Here is a 15,215-nt window from a genome sequence, read left to right on the forward strand (position 1 = left end):
TTATTTTTGTACGTGATAATGCAATATATGTTATTCCATGGTGTCTTATACTTGTTGGATCAAAAGCTAATCTTTCCATTGTCAATCCTTGAGATCTATGAATTGTGCGTGCAGATGCTAGTTGTATTGGAAATTGTTTTCTAATAGTAATATTTTTGCTTGTTGAGATTTTTTGGATTGGTCTTGAAATTTGTACAATAGGGACCCATGCTTTCTGAATACTTTGGTTCTAGTATTGTGCATATTTTATTTTTTGGAGATTTCCAATATTAGAATTATTAAATTTGATCCAAACAATTTCTAAATTGTTGTGGTTTGTGTAATCTTTGAATATTCCATCTGAACCATTGACTAGTCCATCAGTTGTATTGTAGTTTCCTGAGTATAACTCTATCAACATGTTTCGTTTTAGTTGTATTTCAATTGGGAGGGTTTCCGTATGGTTGTAAAGTCTTATGCCATTTATGCTATCCTCGTATTCATCTATGGCCCTTAGAACAATAACTTCTCCAGACATATTTGCTAACATTTTTTGGTTGTGTACATATACGTCATTTTTTCTATAGAAAAAGAAAGGAAGTGTTGGGTCATTTGGTATTGGCCGCAAGCATTGTTTGTTCAGATATGTTATATCATCTATTGTTTGTTTTGCCAATCGAATTCTATTAAGTATATGTATAAAATTTTCATCCTTTTGACGCATTGTGGTATGCAATGTGTAACATTTGATGTTATCATTCCAGAAGTTGTAAGGCATTAAGTCTTTGTCTGTAGTTCTATTTTCAAATACTGAAGAGTCAAGAACTGGTTGGGCTTGATATAGGTCACCACAAAAAATTGTGTCCAAATTGCCAAAATAAGAGGTTAGTGTGCGCATTATTTCTCTTAGTCGTTTGTCTATATAGCGTAGGAATGTTGAACCTACTAAAGATATTTCGTCAATCAATATAACTTTGTGTTGTTCATAATGTTTGGACATTTTGTCTAGTGTGTCACTATTTAGTGGAAGAAATTCTAATTTATTGAAAGGAATATGAAATGCAGAGTGTATAGTCATGCCACCGATGTTGTATGCTACTTTTCCTGTATAAGCTACAACTATTCCCTTTGGTTTATCTGGGTTGTTGTTAATTGTGTTGTTATATATACGCAAGAGTGCTTGATAGATCATCTTTGCCATAAAGGTCTTACCAGTGCCTGCTCCGCCAGTAAGGAATAAGTGAAGTGGTGTTTTATTTGTGACCTTTTTGCAGACAATGTCTTTTACTATTGGCTGTTGTTCTGTATTTAGCATTTGTCGAATTTTAAAGTATTCATCATTATCCATTATTTCCGGGTGTTTTCCTATTTTGAAACCTACATATTTTGTATTTGTAATTTTGTTATATTTTCCAATTTGAATATCATCATGAATGTCATATGTGTCATCTATGACAGTTGTTTTGTTTGTTTTACTATTGTAATTGTTTTGTAATAATCGATTATTGATTTCTGTAGCTTCTTTATCAATGTCACCCCATGCTTGATTTAATTTGTAGTAGAATTTTGAACTATTTTGTCTTATTATATTTTCATGAAAAGTATATGCACTTTCCCAAGTTTTGAAATTTTCTTTTAGTTGAGATTCGTTATTTGTAAATGGTACAAAAAGAAGTAGTTGTTCTCTGCAATAGTTTTCTAAGTCATTGTGTTTATTGTAACTAATAAAGCGTATAATATTTTCTTTTTGTTTTAGTTTTTTATTTTTTCCTCTAACATTATAGTTAGAGATGTACTCAGCTAGGCATATGTTTTGTACACTATCATGGCGATTTTTATAATGGTCTATTAATGATTTTGCTATTACATTTTCTGAGTTATCCGCTTCTTGGTTTAATTCTGAGGCAGATTTGAGTACAAATACTCGCTCATTGTCTGATCTTGTATCAATGAAAACACATTTTCGTGAACTCTTATTAAGGGGAAGTGATAGAACTAAATGTGCTGCTTGTTGTGCTGACATTTGTTGCAAATTTAGTAAAGCATTTCCTAATTTTGTTATCATTTTAACCGCATCTATATTTTCACTTTGGTGATCATCTCTTATTCTTTTGAATGCACGTGTCATAGACTTGTCAACCTTTACCATATATTAACTACAATACATGGCAGCAGCATATGCGTTTAACACAAATTGGGCATCTGTGTTAGCTCTCCATAGTTTTGGCATTTGTTTGCAGAAACTATTGTTCCATATTTGGGAAGGATTTCTTTGAAGGAATATAGTTGGCTTGTCTATTGTTGATCGTAGTAGAATGATGTACTCATTCTTTGTTATTTGCAATTCATCAATGAACATTTGAAATGTGAAGGAGCCATTGAAGTCTCTTTTTTCCAAAGATTCAAATATTTGGTTGGCAGTTCTGTTAATAGTAGCATCTTTATCGCACAAAGGGTCCAAAATCATTGTATTTGGCATAGGTGGAATTGGGAAATTATATCTACATTTTTTGTATGAAGTTCTTTTGCATTGTCTAGTATGGTGATGTTTATGCAAATTAGCATATTGTGCTTCCAAGTTATCAGTATTGCATGTGATGTGCATGTTCACAAAGTCTACTATTTCATCATTTGTTTGCTTCCCATAGATAGGTGCATTTTCGACCCAAATTAACATGTGCTCATGTTCATTTCCCCTATTTTGAAATTCAGTGACCGAAAAATAGTCTACAACTTTTCCAAATAGTGAATTTTCTTGAAATAGTAGTTTTCTTAAAGCATTAATCCTATGTCGATAGTACCTTGCACATGTTATTGGGTCTTTTTTCACAAGTATTATTTTGTTGGTGTCGTTGCATTGAAATGTGTCATTTGTTTTTATTTTTTGTTGACGTAATTTTTGTAAATATTGGAGAGTTGACATTAGGGGCTCCCAATTCTCTTCCGCACTTGTAAAAGTGAGGAAAAATGTAGGGGGCCCAAGTTGTCGAATCATAGCAAATATGTTTTTTTTCAATTGATGCATATAGTCTGGGGATATTCGAATTCTTTTGAAATCTACATATCCAATGTCTGATCGTAAATTTTTTTCCAAATTTGGTTTTTGCTTTACATCTTTTGCGAGTAACTTGCGTCCTTTTAATTGTCCTTTTCTAATTCGTATCCATAGTGTCGATAAGACCTGATGTATAATTATTTTTATGGCTTTGATGAAAAGGTTTGTTGTATGAAGTGAAAAATCTTGCTCATAATGAAGTAATTCCCACTGTGATAATTTTTGATAACTAAATTTGTCCATTATGTCATTATTGCGTGGCTTACCGAAGAAGAGGGTTGGAAAATTCATTTCTTCTGCATACTTGTCTTTGAAAATACCAATAGGATAACAATTCTCAGCAGGTGCAATTTGAATGATTTTGTCATCCATATTGTGGATGCATGTAGAGTCTGTGTATCCATGTATTAAAGAATCAGTTGGATTGTCATATTCAAGATCACTTTCACTTTCACTTTCAGAACAACTTTTGTTTTCACAACCATTGTCTTCATTGTTGATATCTAATGTTTCTATCCACTTTTCATTTATTTGTACATTTTGCATTTGGTAAAGGGTTGTTTTGCTTAAATCGAATAGAGCTTGCATTATTATATATGGTCATACCATGCCTTTTTGATATGCATTTTTATATTGCAATTGTCTTTTAAGAGCCACTGCAATTGTTGTTGTGTTTGATAGTGATAGTGGTAGAGCATTTTGAATATTGTATATGTTTACAGGAACATTTATGATGGAACCAGTTAGTCCAAGTTGAGACTTTTTATATCCTAATTCCCAAATTTGTGCAAATGCAATTCTTAGTGAAACTAGACGTTCCTCTAGTTGTGTCATTTTTTGTACACTTGGTAATGGCTTATTTTTGCGTATGTTGTGAGGAACTGCATATTTAGGTATTTTTTTTTTTTTGAGAGAATCGTTGCATATTTTACATATGTACTCGGTAAGCAGTGGTATGTAAGATTTTGTCAAATTGCGGTATAGAACTGTATGTTCCTCTTTGTATTGTTTTATATCTTTCTTGAAATGGAGCATTTGACAAATTGTGCAAGGATATTTTGGTGTGTCTTCTACTGTGGAAAAAAATTTATCAATTGGTGTCAAAGTTGTCTTAGTTGATTTCCTTTTCCTATTTATTGTTCTTCTGGATTGAGTTTGTGGTTTTATATTATTTTGGTTATTAGTTGAGAAAATATTATTGTTTTCGTTTGTAATTGTTTGTTTATTAATGTTGCTAGCTTTATTTCTAATTAATCTTTTCACTGCACGCAATGTTATATTGTGTTGGATTTTTGCAATATTATGCTTATCATTGGTAGACATATTGTAGTTCTTTAATGTTTCTTTCTTTCGCTTTCTTTCTTTGAGTGGTGTCTTGCCATTGTTTCTTATCATTTTTTTAATCTGTGCAATTTGATATTATGTTGTTTTTGTTGTAAGATTGCATTGGTTAGCAATGGTTCAAAGTGCCCTGACAAAGGATTTGCATCATGGAAGAGGATATTGAATGGAGTAGAATCGAGGTGGTTGTTAAAATCTAAATATCGTTTTCCATAAGATGCAGACCAAACACATATACGAATATTGAGCCACTTTGATATCCAATGTATGCAAAATATACCCCCCCACAAACCATTTTGCTTTGTCTTAGTTGATGGTTTTGCGGATAAACGCATTCTTTGCAAATAAGTTGTAATATCTTCTACATTGTGAAGCTCTCTCAGGCTTTGAGGGTGGAGTTCATGGTTATAGGAATTGATAGCTTCCTCATCTCCATTTTGGAGGCAAGCAATGAAGAAATATATTGTTCCATTACGAATTTCATTTGATGTATGTTGAAATTTTAGTAGATATTCAAATGTATCAAATAAACAATCACCGATATTGTATTTGAAGTCATGAGGCCTATATAAGCCATGCTTTAGAAGAGTTTTGTCAATGTGAGTTGAATGTACATTACAATTACATCTGTTTTGGTCTTGCTGCATGATTTGTAGATGTTTGATTGTTCAATTTGTTCATATAATGAAGTCTTCTACTAATGAGTTTGATTCTTATTTTTTTTATTGTTAAATTGCAAGTTGTAGTTTTTTGTTTGTTTCAAATGTAGTATGTTGATACTTATATGCTACATTTTGATTGTACACCATATGCTATAGGTTGGCATCCTGCATTTATTACGAATCAATGTTTACATTAATGTTTCATTTATATTGGGTCACTTTATATATAGAATATTTTTTGTAGAAAATTTTGTTAGTTTACTCAAAAACGGCTATCATCCGAACATTGCTATTATACTATTTCAACCAATAGTACTAGATATATAAAATGTTTTGAATTATGGACAATAGTATTTTACAAATTCACTCATTTACACATGATCTATTACACTATTAGTAATTGTAATATTCTGAAAATTTTGATAATCTAAGAATACAAGGCACTTTTTTTGAATTATTTTTCAAGAAAGATTTCTTTAAATGTTGGAAAATAGTGACTAGTTATAAGATTGGCTAATAATTGAATAAAATTGATAATCTAAGTAACAAAGCAATTACATTTCTAAATAAATTTTATGTGAAAGACATTGTAACAGTATTTTTTTGCACACTTTTACACAAACATTTATACTTTTTATGAATATTGATTTGTGAACTCTCTGAATAATCGCTGTTGAAGCTTTAAATTGTTAAATAACAAGACCTTTCATATAAATGTGTCAAGACATTTCGTAGTGGTTGGCTACTACCATTGAGAGCATTAAATAGACAGTGTTCAATATTAGTTACAATGCTCTCAATTTTCGATACCTTGCACTTTATGACATTCATTTCCAAATTAATTTTGTCATACAATGCAAGGTGTTTATTGTCAAGATTGTTTGAGGCATGCAAATCACTAGATGTTGAGCTAATTCTTTGTTTGTTTGCTGCATAGGTAGACCCGCTTCTATGGTGCATACTATGTTCAATGTTCATTGAACTCAAGTCATAATTGTATGTATTTTTCTGGATGACTGGGCTAGTTGGGTTCCATGGTAGTCTTTCTTCTCTTGCAGGCCTTGCCATAGTATCATTTCCTACATTAGATTGTGGAATGATATAGTTAGATAAAGTAGTTAGCAGAAATGAGGATATGTACAGAGCCAATATTTTGATTGTAGTAACTATTTTTTTCCATTTACAAATGCTAATCAATTAATCTATTAATGTAAAATGTAGCAATAGGTTTGAGGACATACCAATTCTACCATGTACTTTCATCCATTCTAAGTCTGTAGATTTGAGAATTCCGATAGCTGCTTGGTCAAAATTTGTATCTCCAACATTGGAACTGTATGTTAATGTTGGCTTTGTGGTAACAACTTTGTGCATGGTTGAAGTACTATATGGCTGGCATATGCTTTCTTGTTCTTCTATTTGTTGTGGATTCTGGGTATCTATGGTGTATAATGGTTGTTGTTGAGGATAACTATATTGTGTGCAATAGTTGGGTTCATATGAGCTAGATAATTTTGTTGGACATTGTAAATGTTGAGAATTTCTTGATTGACAGTGATTCATATCTATAGATGTTAGTAAATATTCTGCATCAGAAGCCACTATATTGTCAAATGCAATATCATCAAGGCATGGTGAGTGGAATTTTTTTCCTTGAGAGATATCAGTCAACTCTCCACAGACATGACTTTCCATGTTTTTTGAGATATGGTTGCTTTGAGAAAGAGATTCTGTCATTGTCATTATATCAGCACTATGAATTGCTTCACTATTTGCTCCCAACAAATTTATATGACAATCTATACAATCTATTACACCTTTCATGGAGAGAGTTGCTTCTCTATATGCATTTGCAGCTTCCTCAGGAGTTCGAAATGTTCCAAGCCATTTTTGATCTTTAGTCTTTGGATTTCTTATTTCTGCACCATAGCTACCCCAAGGTCGTCTCCTCACACCCTTGTACTTTTTATGCTTGGAACATTTCCTTCTTTTGCAACAGGTCTGCTTGATTTTTTCAAAAGTTGATGTTTCTTCATTATCTAAATCAACAATTGGTATTTGCATCAAAGTAGTCATGGTTTTGATTGCTTCTATGAAGAGAAATTTTTTTTTACATAAACATGATTATTTGAACGGATGAAACAGGGAGAAGTCATTATATTTGATAATTTTAAATTACTTTAATTACAAGATATACTTATTCATTAGATTGGGTGATGCAGTCGTGTCATGATATCATCAACATTAACTACATTTGAATGCAGTAATATTTACTTTATTGTCTATGAAATTCTTCTTCGCAATGGACATTACATATATTTCTCAAATAAATAGAGAATTACATAGAAGAGTACTACATTCAAAGTCAACAAATAAATGAAAGTAGGTGTTTCATTCACAGTGAAAAATAGAACCAAGAGAGAGAAAAATTCAACTCCCAATACTATTTCAAGAAGTTCCATTGTTTGCTGAGAGTTTCCAATAGTGACTTTTGAACAACTTCAATGGCTCTTGATGTGAAATTGGAATTTATAGAAAATAGATGTGTCCCTGAAATGTGTCAATCCTGCCACATGAATATATTCACTTCAACTGGCCATTGAAAAGCATATTATGGGTCAATGATGACTATGTCTACATTGGAACTTTGAATGCTTTTGCTTTAATTATAACAAGACATTGTTGGAATTGTATTGAATGACAAAATTGCAATTGGATTTCTAATGAAGAAATTTATATTTTTTAAAAAGATGACAACCTTCCAAAATAAAGAGATTATTATCCTTCCATGTTAAGTGCAATTCATGAAATTGCTATAAGTTTGTAATAGTAAAAGACATAGTTAGGTAAACTTAGATATGCAGACATTATTGACATGCCAATGAGCAGATACATATTGCTCTAGATTTTTTCAACTTTTCAGAAATGGAGGCTAATCTTATACATCATAAGTATTTGCTTCTGTCAATCGTCATGATGTAATACTTAATTCATCCATTTGGGATATGCCATCTTCCAATATCTGCTACAAGATGAATGCCAGGTGACATGTCACTATTTGAAAATTCAAACAAATAATGGTATGAGTAATGATGCTTTATGGTTTTAGTTGCTATATGTCCTCTATCATCATCATACCATTGTCCTACAAGCTCTATATTATCATATCTTATAATCCATTCAAGTGAAAGAGTTCGATATGAGATGATAAGGTTTATTATGTACATAAGTGTGTCATTTTCAGTACTTGCCCTAAATGGTGATAGCTGACAAAATAGCATTTTAGATGCTGGATTGAAAATGGCAGTTAATTCTTGAACACTATGATTTCCGTGAGGGAAATGAATTAAAATATCTTGACAACGAATTATTATATGAGCTTCCCTATATATCTGCACCAGATATTTTAGGTAAATTAATTCTCCATTTGTCATGAATGGAGACAAAACATGAATTTCATTGGTCTCTTCTATCGGCTCAATGTTTCCCCATCCATGATATCGAAACATTGGAGCATGGTTGTCATAAAAATAGCTTTCCAATATTTTTCTTTGGCATTCACTTGGAAGTTGTTGGATTCTTTCAAGGATACAAAGTTGTGGAAATTCAGAGAATTCATCTGTTCGAGGATATGTTATAGTAGATGCATTTATAGTATTCATACTGATGCAATGTGGACAGAGGAAAACCTGTTGAAAACGACCAACATTTCTTAGTTTTTTCTACGAATAATTGAATTCTAAGATATAGCTTAAGTTCAATGTTTTCCATTTTTTTAGAGATATTGTTTGTGGGAAATTCATATGCATCTAATTAATATGTAGGTTTCTATAGATAGATAGCACAAAAATTTCAGATATGTACAATAAAGAGTAGGACGATGTAGGAGGACCCTATACATTGTTACTATTTATAGACAAGTATGCATTTTGAGGCATATGAATGCATTGTAAATATTTGAGAAACCACAAATTATAAATGCACTTTAATTCAATGACATATGATAGTACAATTTTCAACTTGTAAAATAAATTCTACCCATGTCCTGTTATTTATTGACTAATTAAGTTCTCATTTTTAAGACTAAATCTAAATTATATGTTTTTCGTAATACTTGAGTTATTTTGTAAGAAAGAAAGGATGGAAACATACCAGTTAGTTATCAGTTGTTTTTGAGACGTTGTTCTACTTTGACAACCTTCAGTGTCTTTTTTACAACCTTTGCACCTGAAAAACAAATAGAGGAGAACAATTAATTACATAATTCACATTATGATTCCTTACAAATCTACTATATTTATTTTGATAAAGATTACTGAACGAAAAAATTGTATAAAATATAAATATTTGAATCATAGAATGCATTATAGAATATTTCAAAATGAAGAGGAATGTGTACTAAAAATAGTACAAATATGGCTTATATCACTTGTTCAATATTCATTGTCATAATCTAAATAAAAATAAATACAATGCATTCGAAACAAAATTAGGTTGTGGATAAGGAAAAGAAAGACAAGAAAAAGGAGAAGGACGCTAAAAAGGATCAGGCTGTGGATAAAGATAAGTGACAAAAGGAAAAGGACAAGGATGCTAAAAAGGGAAAACACAATCAACAAGGAAAAGGAAGACAAGATTAAGGAGAAAGACAAAAAAAAAGGAAGACGATAAGAAGGGTAAACATAATGGTAAAGAAAAGAACTATGAGAAGAAAAAGAGAAATAGTGACCAAGAAAAGATGGAAAAGAGAAAAGATGGGGAAAATAATGATGAGGGCAAGAACAAAGATGATAAAAGAAAACGAGGAAATGTACATTAAATTGATCAAGTTTTGGTTTAATTCAAGGAATATAAATGCATTGCAAATATTTGAGAAACCACAAATTATAAATGCATTTTAATTCATTGACATGTGATAGTACAATTTTGTGAGCAGAAAAGGATGGAAACATACTTATCTGAGATGTTCTTCCAGTTTGACAACCTTCAATGTCTCTTTCACGACCTTTGCAGTTGACAAACAGAAAGAGAAGAACAATTAATTACATAGTTCACAAAATCATTTCTTACAAATGTATTATATTTATTTTCATAAAGATTACTAAACCAAAAATTGTACAATATATAAAGAATAACAAACTTTCTATAAATTTCATCCATCCGCCAGCATTGCCACAAATTCATTTTTTAAATACAATGTAAAAAGCTCAATACCCTGCTGTTCACCACAACAGCCAATGGGAAATGTGAATTTCACATGTTCTTATAAATTAAAATAATGGCCTGAATTCAAAAACATTATGAAACTAGGTTGGAATGCATATATAAAACATTTCAATTGGTCAAAACTTATTGAAAATTTGCATCCACTTGAATGCTATAGTATCCTGCCATACGGCAGGAACTAATAATATTAACTTGTAAAAAAATATAGTACAAATATGGCTCATATCACTTTTTCAATATTCGATTAATTTGGTTTATGACTTATACATTGTGATAATCTAAATCAAAATAAATATGATGCATTGATAACAAGATAATTATATGTATTTTTATTGCAAAAGTTATGAAACATTTTCATTTATCCATTGCATATGTTGTTTACTATGTACATATATGGATAATATGCTCATCTACTACAATTCCATATGGATGAATGTGTAATAGGTTATATAACATCCCCAGCAGGTTGAGGTTTTGTTGAGCAAATGGTGCTTACATAAGGTGAAATTACAGGAGGAGAAATATGTAGTTGCAAAAGTATCATTGCATTGCAAACATCTGAGATTCTTGATGCACTAAGCTCACAGAAATGAGTTTGGTGAGCAAGAAATGCATGGTCCACTAGAGGCTTGTACTTACTACTTATTGCAATTTTCAGGGAATAATAAACACAAGTCATAACATCACAAGAGCTCAAAGATTCAAGAGAGAACAAGCCACCTATGAGGCTAGTACTCATCTCTATAACATATGCATTGATGTATGCATCATAGTCTTCAAGAGGTTTGAAACAAGGCTTCACATATGCATTTGCCATTTTCTTTACAATTTCAGAATTTTCTAAAAGATCCATGCAATTGGTGAGGAATTTAGAAACAATATCTGCATAAGTTGTTCTCCCAGATTTATTTTCCAAGAATTCTTCACCAAGTACATTGCGTAATGCTTTCTCAACATTTCTGCATTCTATGACAAATACATGCTCCAAAGTTGTAGACTGAATTGCACCAATGATTGGACAATCCCACTGAGGACCCGGACTTGGAATATAAATTCGTTCAGACATTTTGATAACACAATATCTGTCACATATTCAAAATGAATAAACACTTTCAAGAGAAGTGACATGGTTGACCTAAAATTTAAAAATTCAAACAAAATTATAAAATGCATGTTGCAAACTCCAGTAGTTTTGAAAAATACTAAATAAATCCATGTGTTATTTACTCAATAAATCCATCTGTTATGTTATTTCAAAAAGTCACAATTTAAGCTGTCATTTATAATTTATTGTCTTTTAATCTTTTCACAGATTATAATCATCAATTATATGTGTTTTTTAATAAATTTTGTAAGTGGTATTAAGCTCCTCGACTGGAGGGAGGACTCTTGAATTTAAACTATTTAATAAAAAGTTTTTGCCTTAGACCTTTTATCTATCTAAAAAACATTATCCCTCTATTTTTTTTTTCAATCTTAAAAACTCTTCATGCTAATAGTTTTCGGTAGAAATATTTTTTTACTTTCAAATTGTAATCTAATTGGAGATGCTTATTGAGGTACACATGGGTAAATTCCCTAGGAAAAGAACTATAACCGATGTAAAAGTATTCCTAAGCTGAGGAGATACCGCAATATAACAAATAAAACCCATGAGCTTTGGCCAGTGCAAAATCTAATGTCAAAACACAAAATATAAGAATCATGAAAATATATATCAACCTAATAGAAAGAGCTCACATGACTGGCAAATTAGAAGTCATAAATGTCCAAGCCACATAGCGTTCAGAGCTCCGAGCTTCATAATTAACATTGTTTTCTAATTAAAAACAAAATGGGTGGCCAATAAATTCACAGCACAGTTGATAACTAATAAGATTAATAGCACAGTGGGTGGTTCACAAAATAAATCAATCAATATTGCAAAAACAGGTAGACAAAGTTTTGGAAGAATTCAGCAATATATAAAATACTGTATATTTGACATTCCAGTGACTATGGTCAATTTAGGCGAGGAATAAATTAAAATTTCCAAAATAAAATAGGACAAAGGCATAGGGACCGATATTTATTAATAGCTATGAACAAATAAATACCCCTGACATAGTATGTCTGTGCCAGTTAAATCTTTGCATTTGTCTTTAATTGTTGGGAATTAATTAACATTCATTAATGGTTGGAGTTGGTTGGCATTTATCTGGGTATGATAAATTTAAAACATCATGGTTCTGCAAATATGTTCTTCTGCGTTTGACATTGAATATTGTTCGTCCATATTCATGTCTCCCATTTGTCATCCAGGTCTCCGAAGCAGGTGTTGACAAGAGGAATTGTTACCCATTTACTTGTGCTTTTCATTCTCTGATAGCTTCTCATACGCTATCTCATTCTCCATCAGTGTTTTGGTGTGTTCAGCTGAAGAAGGTAAATTGTTCCAGTACATAGTAACATCTTCTCCACAGCCTATGCTTGTTCCAGCACCAAGTGGTAAGGACTCTTTCTGAATTTGGGCATTTCAACGGGGAATTGGGTTTAACTGATCTCCAATTCATATGGGTTAAAAGACTTTGAATTTTTTTTAACTGGGTTCTCAGTTTTAATTCAAATATGAAGGGGGTTTCTAAAATATTTTGAGATGATCGACGCTCATTAGGCTAAATTGTTGTTTGGTATTTGTTTGTTTAGAAAATTACCTATTTGGGTTTATTACAACACGAAAAGCAAAGCACAAGAGCGAAGAACAAAAAACTATCCAGCAAATGATCATCTTTTGTAGCGTTTTGCACCAATACTCTGCGCTTTACATGTTCTAGACAAGTCTTCGTAGGGGTGTGGAACAGTTTGGCATCCCTTCAACCTAGTCGCAGCTTTGAAGGCACAAAAATGCCTACATCTGTTGGAGATGTAAGCAATTCGTGAACTAAAAAATTACCAGAAATTTTAAAAGCTCGGTAGAAAGGTGAAAGGAAGCTAAGTCTTTCACATTTTTATTGACCTAAAGAAAAGGTCGATTACAAAGTGCAAGAGATTCTAGCCATGGCAGTTTTGTGGATCTAGTTTCCCGCCTTGGTATTTTGCCTGCCTACATGGATCAAATGTGTGACATTTGTACTGCTGTGCTTTGTAGTTTCTGGGATCCAGCATGTACATTTTTTCTTGAATCATTTCTCTACATATACCTTTGTAGGGAAACTGAGCAGCAAGGAGTGGTTTTTGATGCAAGTAATGGGGATGGTAGATATCACTTGTTCGCCATGGATGGACTGGTTTCATGGGGTTTTGCAGTTCTAGGTGAAGCATCACTGTGTGAAAAGCATGGCCTGCCTTACATGAGCGCCACATTCTGGGAGGCTAATTTCATGATGATAAAGACCTTGAGATGTTGAAGCTTATGTCCAAGTGCTTGCTTTCGGAGACCCTAAACACCTATGGCTGAAAAATGATAAGAACCCCCTGGTGTTGTTCATTTACTTAATTTTGATATTTAGATCTATATTTTTGCATTGTTCTTTCTTAAAAGAATTTAAGGTTTCTATTTTCAAATTCGTCCTATATTTCACAATCTCTATTTTTGAGTTCTAGATTGATGGGTACATATATAATTGGATTGTTCTTGGTTTTAAAACCTGTCAAGTGTCAAAAACAGGTAGTCCAGCAGCGAAAAAACAGAGAAACAACAAGCTCATCCAAAATCAGGGTACTTGGAGCTAAAAATACTGAAGTCAAATCTCAACTACTCTCAACTGTTGCAAATACGGCCAAATTGTTTTTCAACGGGTATTCCTGGTTGATCAGCCATGACGACTAAAAGCCATGAGGCTGTCGATTATAGAAATCTAAACAAAAAAATAAAACAGGTGGAGGCCCTTACGGAAACGATTTGTATCAGAACCCTTCACTGTTTATTGTAAAATAGATTTTGCAGAACAACATTTGCTCGTATGAAAGAACTTTTTCCTAAATACAGCGACTCAACAGAGCTTGCTAAAATATAGGCCTCTATCAGGCACGCTCAAATCCTCACAAATATGAGAAGACGAGCTACCAAAAGGCCAAACCAATATTGAAGAGTAAATAGAAAGATAAGCCATCTATACACACAGAACGCATATCAAACCTGAAACAATTTTCTAGAGAAAGTAGTGAAGGAAGCAGTATCAACAAATGAAAAACATACCTATTCTCTGCAACAAAATCTTAAGCAAAATACATCAGAGAAGGAGAAAAACATACCTGTTTTCTGCAACAAAACTACTTCTCAGAAGCATACAGAAGGGACTGTCCAATTTTCCCGATGCCTCCGAAATCAACAATTACTAATAAATAGGAACTTTAGATGACCAGAATTGAAGAATCCAATTAAATGCAGTCGACAGACAGCCGGAAAACATTCCCCAAGACAATGAGTAAAAGACAGACCAAAGAATTGTGACCACATTTTCTCCCAAAACTGACATCTTCGCTGACAATATGACACCTTTACAGTGCACAGTATAAATCCAAATCAAAATACGGTGGATTTTCTAAAGATTTAGATCTGGGAATTGGCTAAGCATAGTGGTTCAGATAAGACAATTGACGAAACATAAAGCCAAGCAATTAAGACTACAAAGAAAAAAATGTCATTGACAATACGCTTATTTAATGTTAGATCAAATGTTGTCAAAATTGGCCAGATATTGTTCAAAGATAGGTGAATAATATTAATGAAATCACTATTGCTATGTTCCATCCATCCGCTAGCATTGCCACAAATTCATTTTTTAATACAATGGAAAAAACTCAATACCCTATTGTTCACCACAACAGCCAATGGGAAATTTGAATTTAACATGTTCTTATAAATTAAAATAATGGCATGAATTCAAAAACATTATAAAACTAGGTTGGAATGCATATATAAAACATTTCAATTGGTCAAAACTTATTGAAAATTTGCATCCACTTGGATG

The 15,215-nt window shown here is 32.1% G+C and overlaps 1 protein-coding gene across 1 annotated transcript; it reads right to left on the minus strand.

Annotated features, from left to right (window-relative positions):
- Window positions 1-229: 229 nt before the first annotated feature.
- LOC149530407 (uncharacterized) lies at window positions 230-2,128 on the minus strand. The gene has a single exon (XM_089808197.1). It carries the CDS (start codon window positions 2,126-2,128, stop codon window positions 230-232), a length of 1,899 nt encoding a protein of 632 aa, XP_089664323.1.
- Between the last annotated feature and the right edge of the window lie 13,087 nt (window positions 2,129-15,215).

This window comes from Cupressus sempervirens, chromosome 11 (genome assembly GCF_028749045.1).
Source record: "Cupressus sempervirens isolate cs-2001-9-10 chromosome 11, ASM2874904v1, whole genome shotgun sequence".
Taxonomy (NCBI): domain Eukaryota; kingdom Viridiplantae; phylum Streptophyta; class Pinopsida; order Cupressales; family Cupressaceae; genus Cupressus; species Cupressus sempervirens.

What these genes read in the sequence shown, in the direction of transcription:
- LOC149530407 (XM_089808197.1), bottom strand. Translation starts at nt 2,128, where the DNA reads ATGGTAAAGGTTGACAAGTCTATGACACGTGCATTCAAAAGAATAAGA.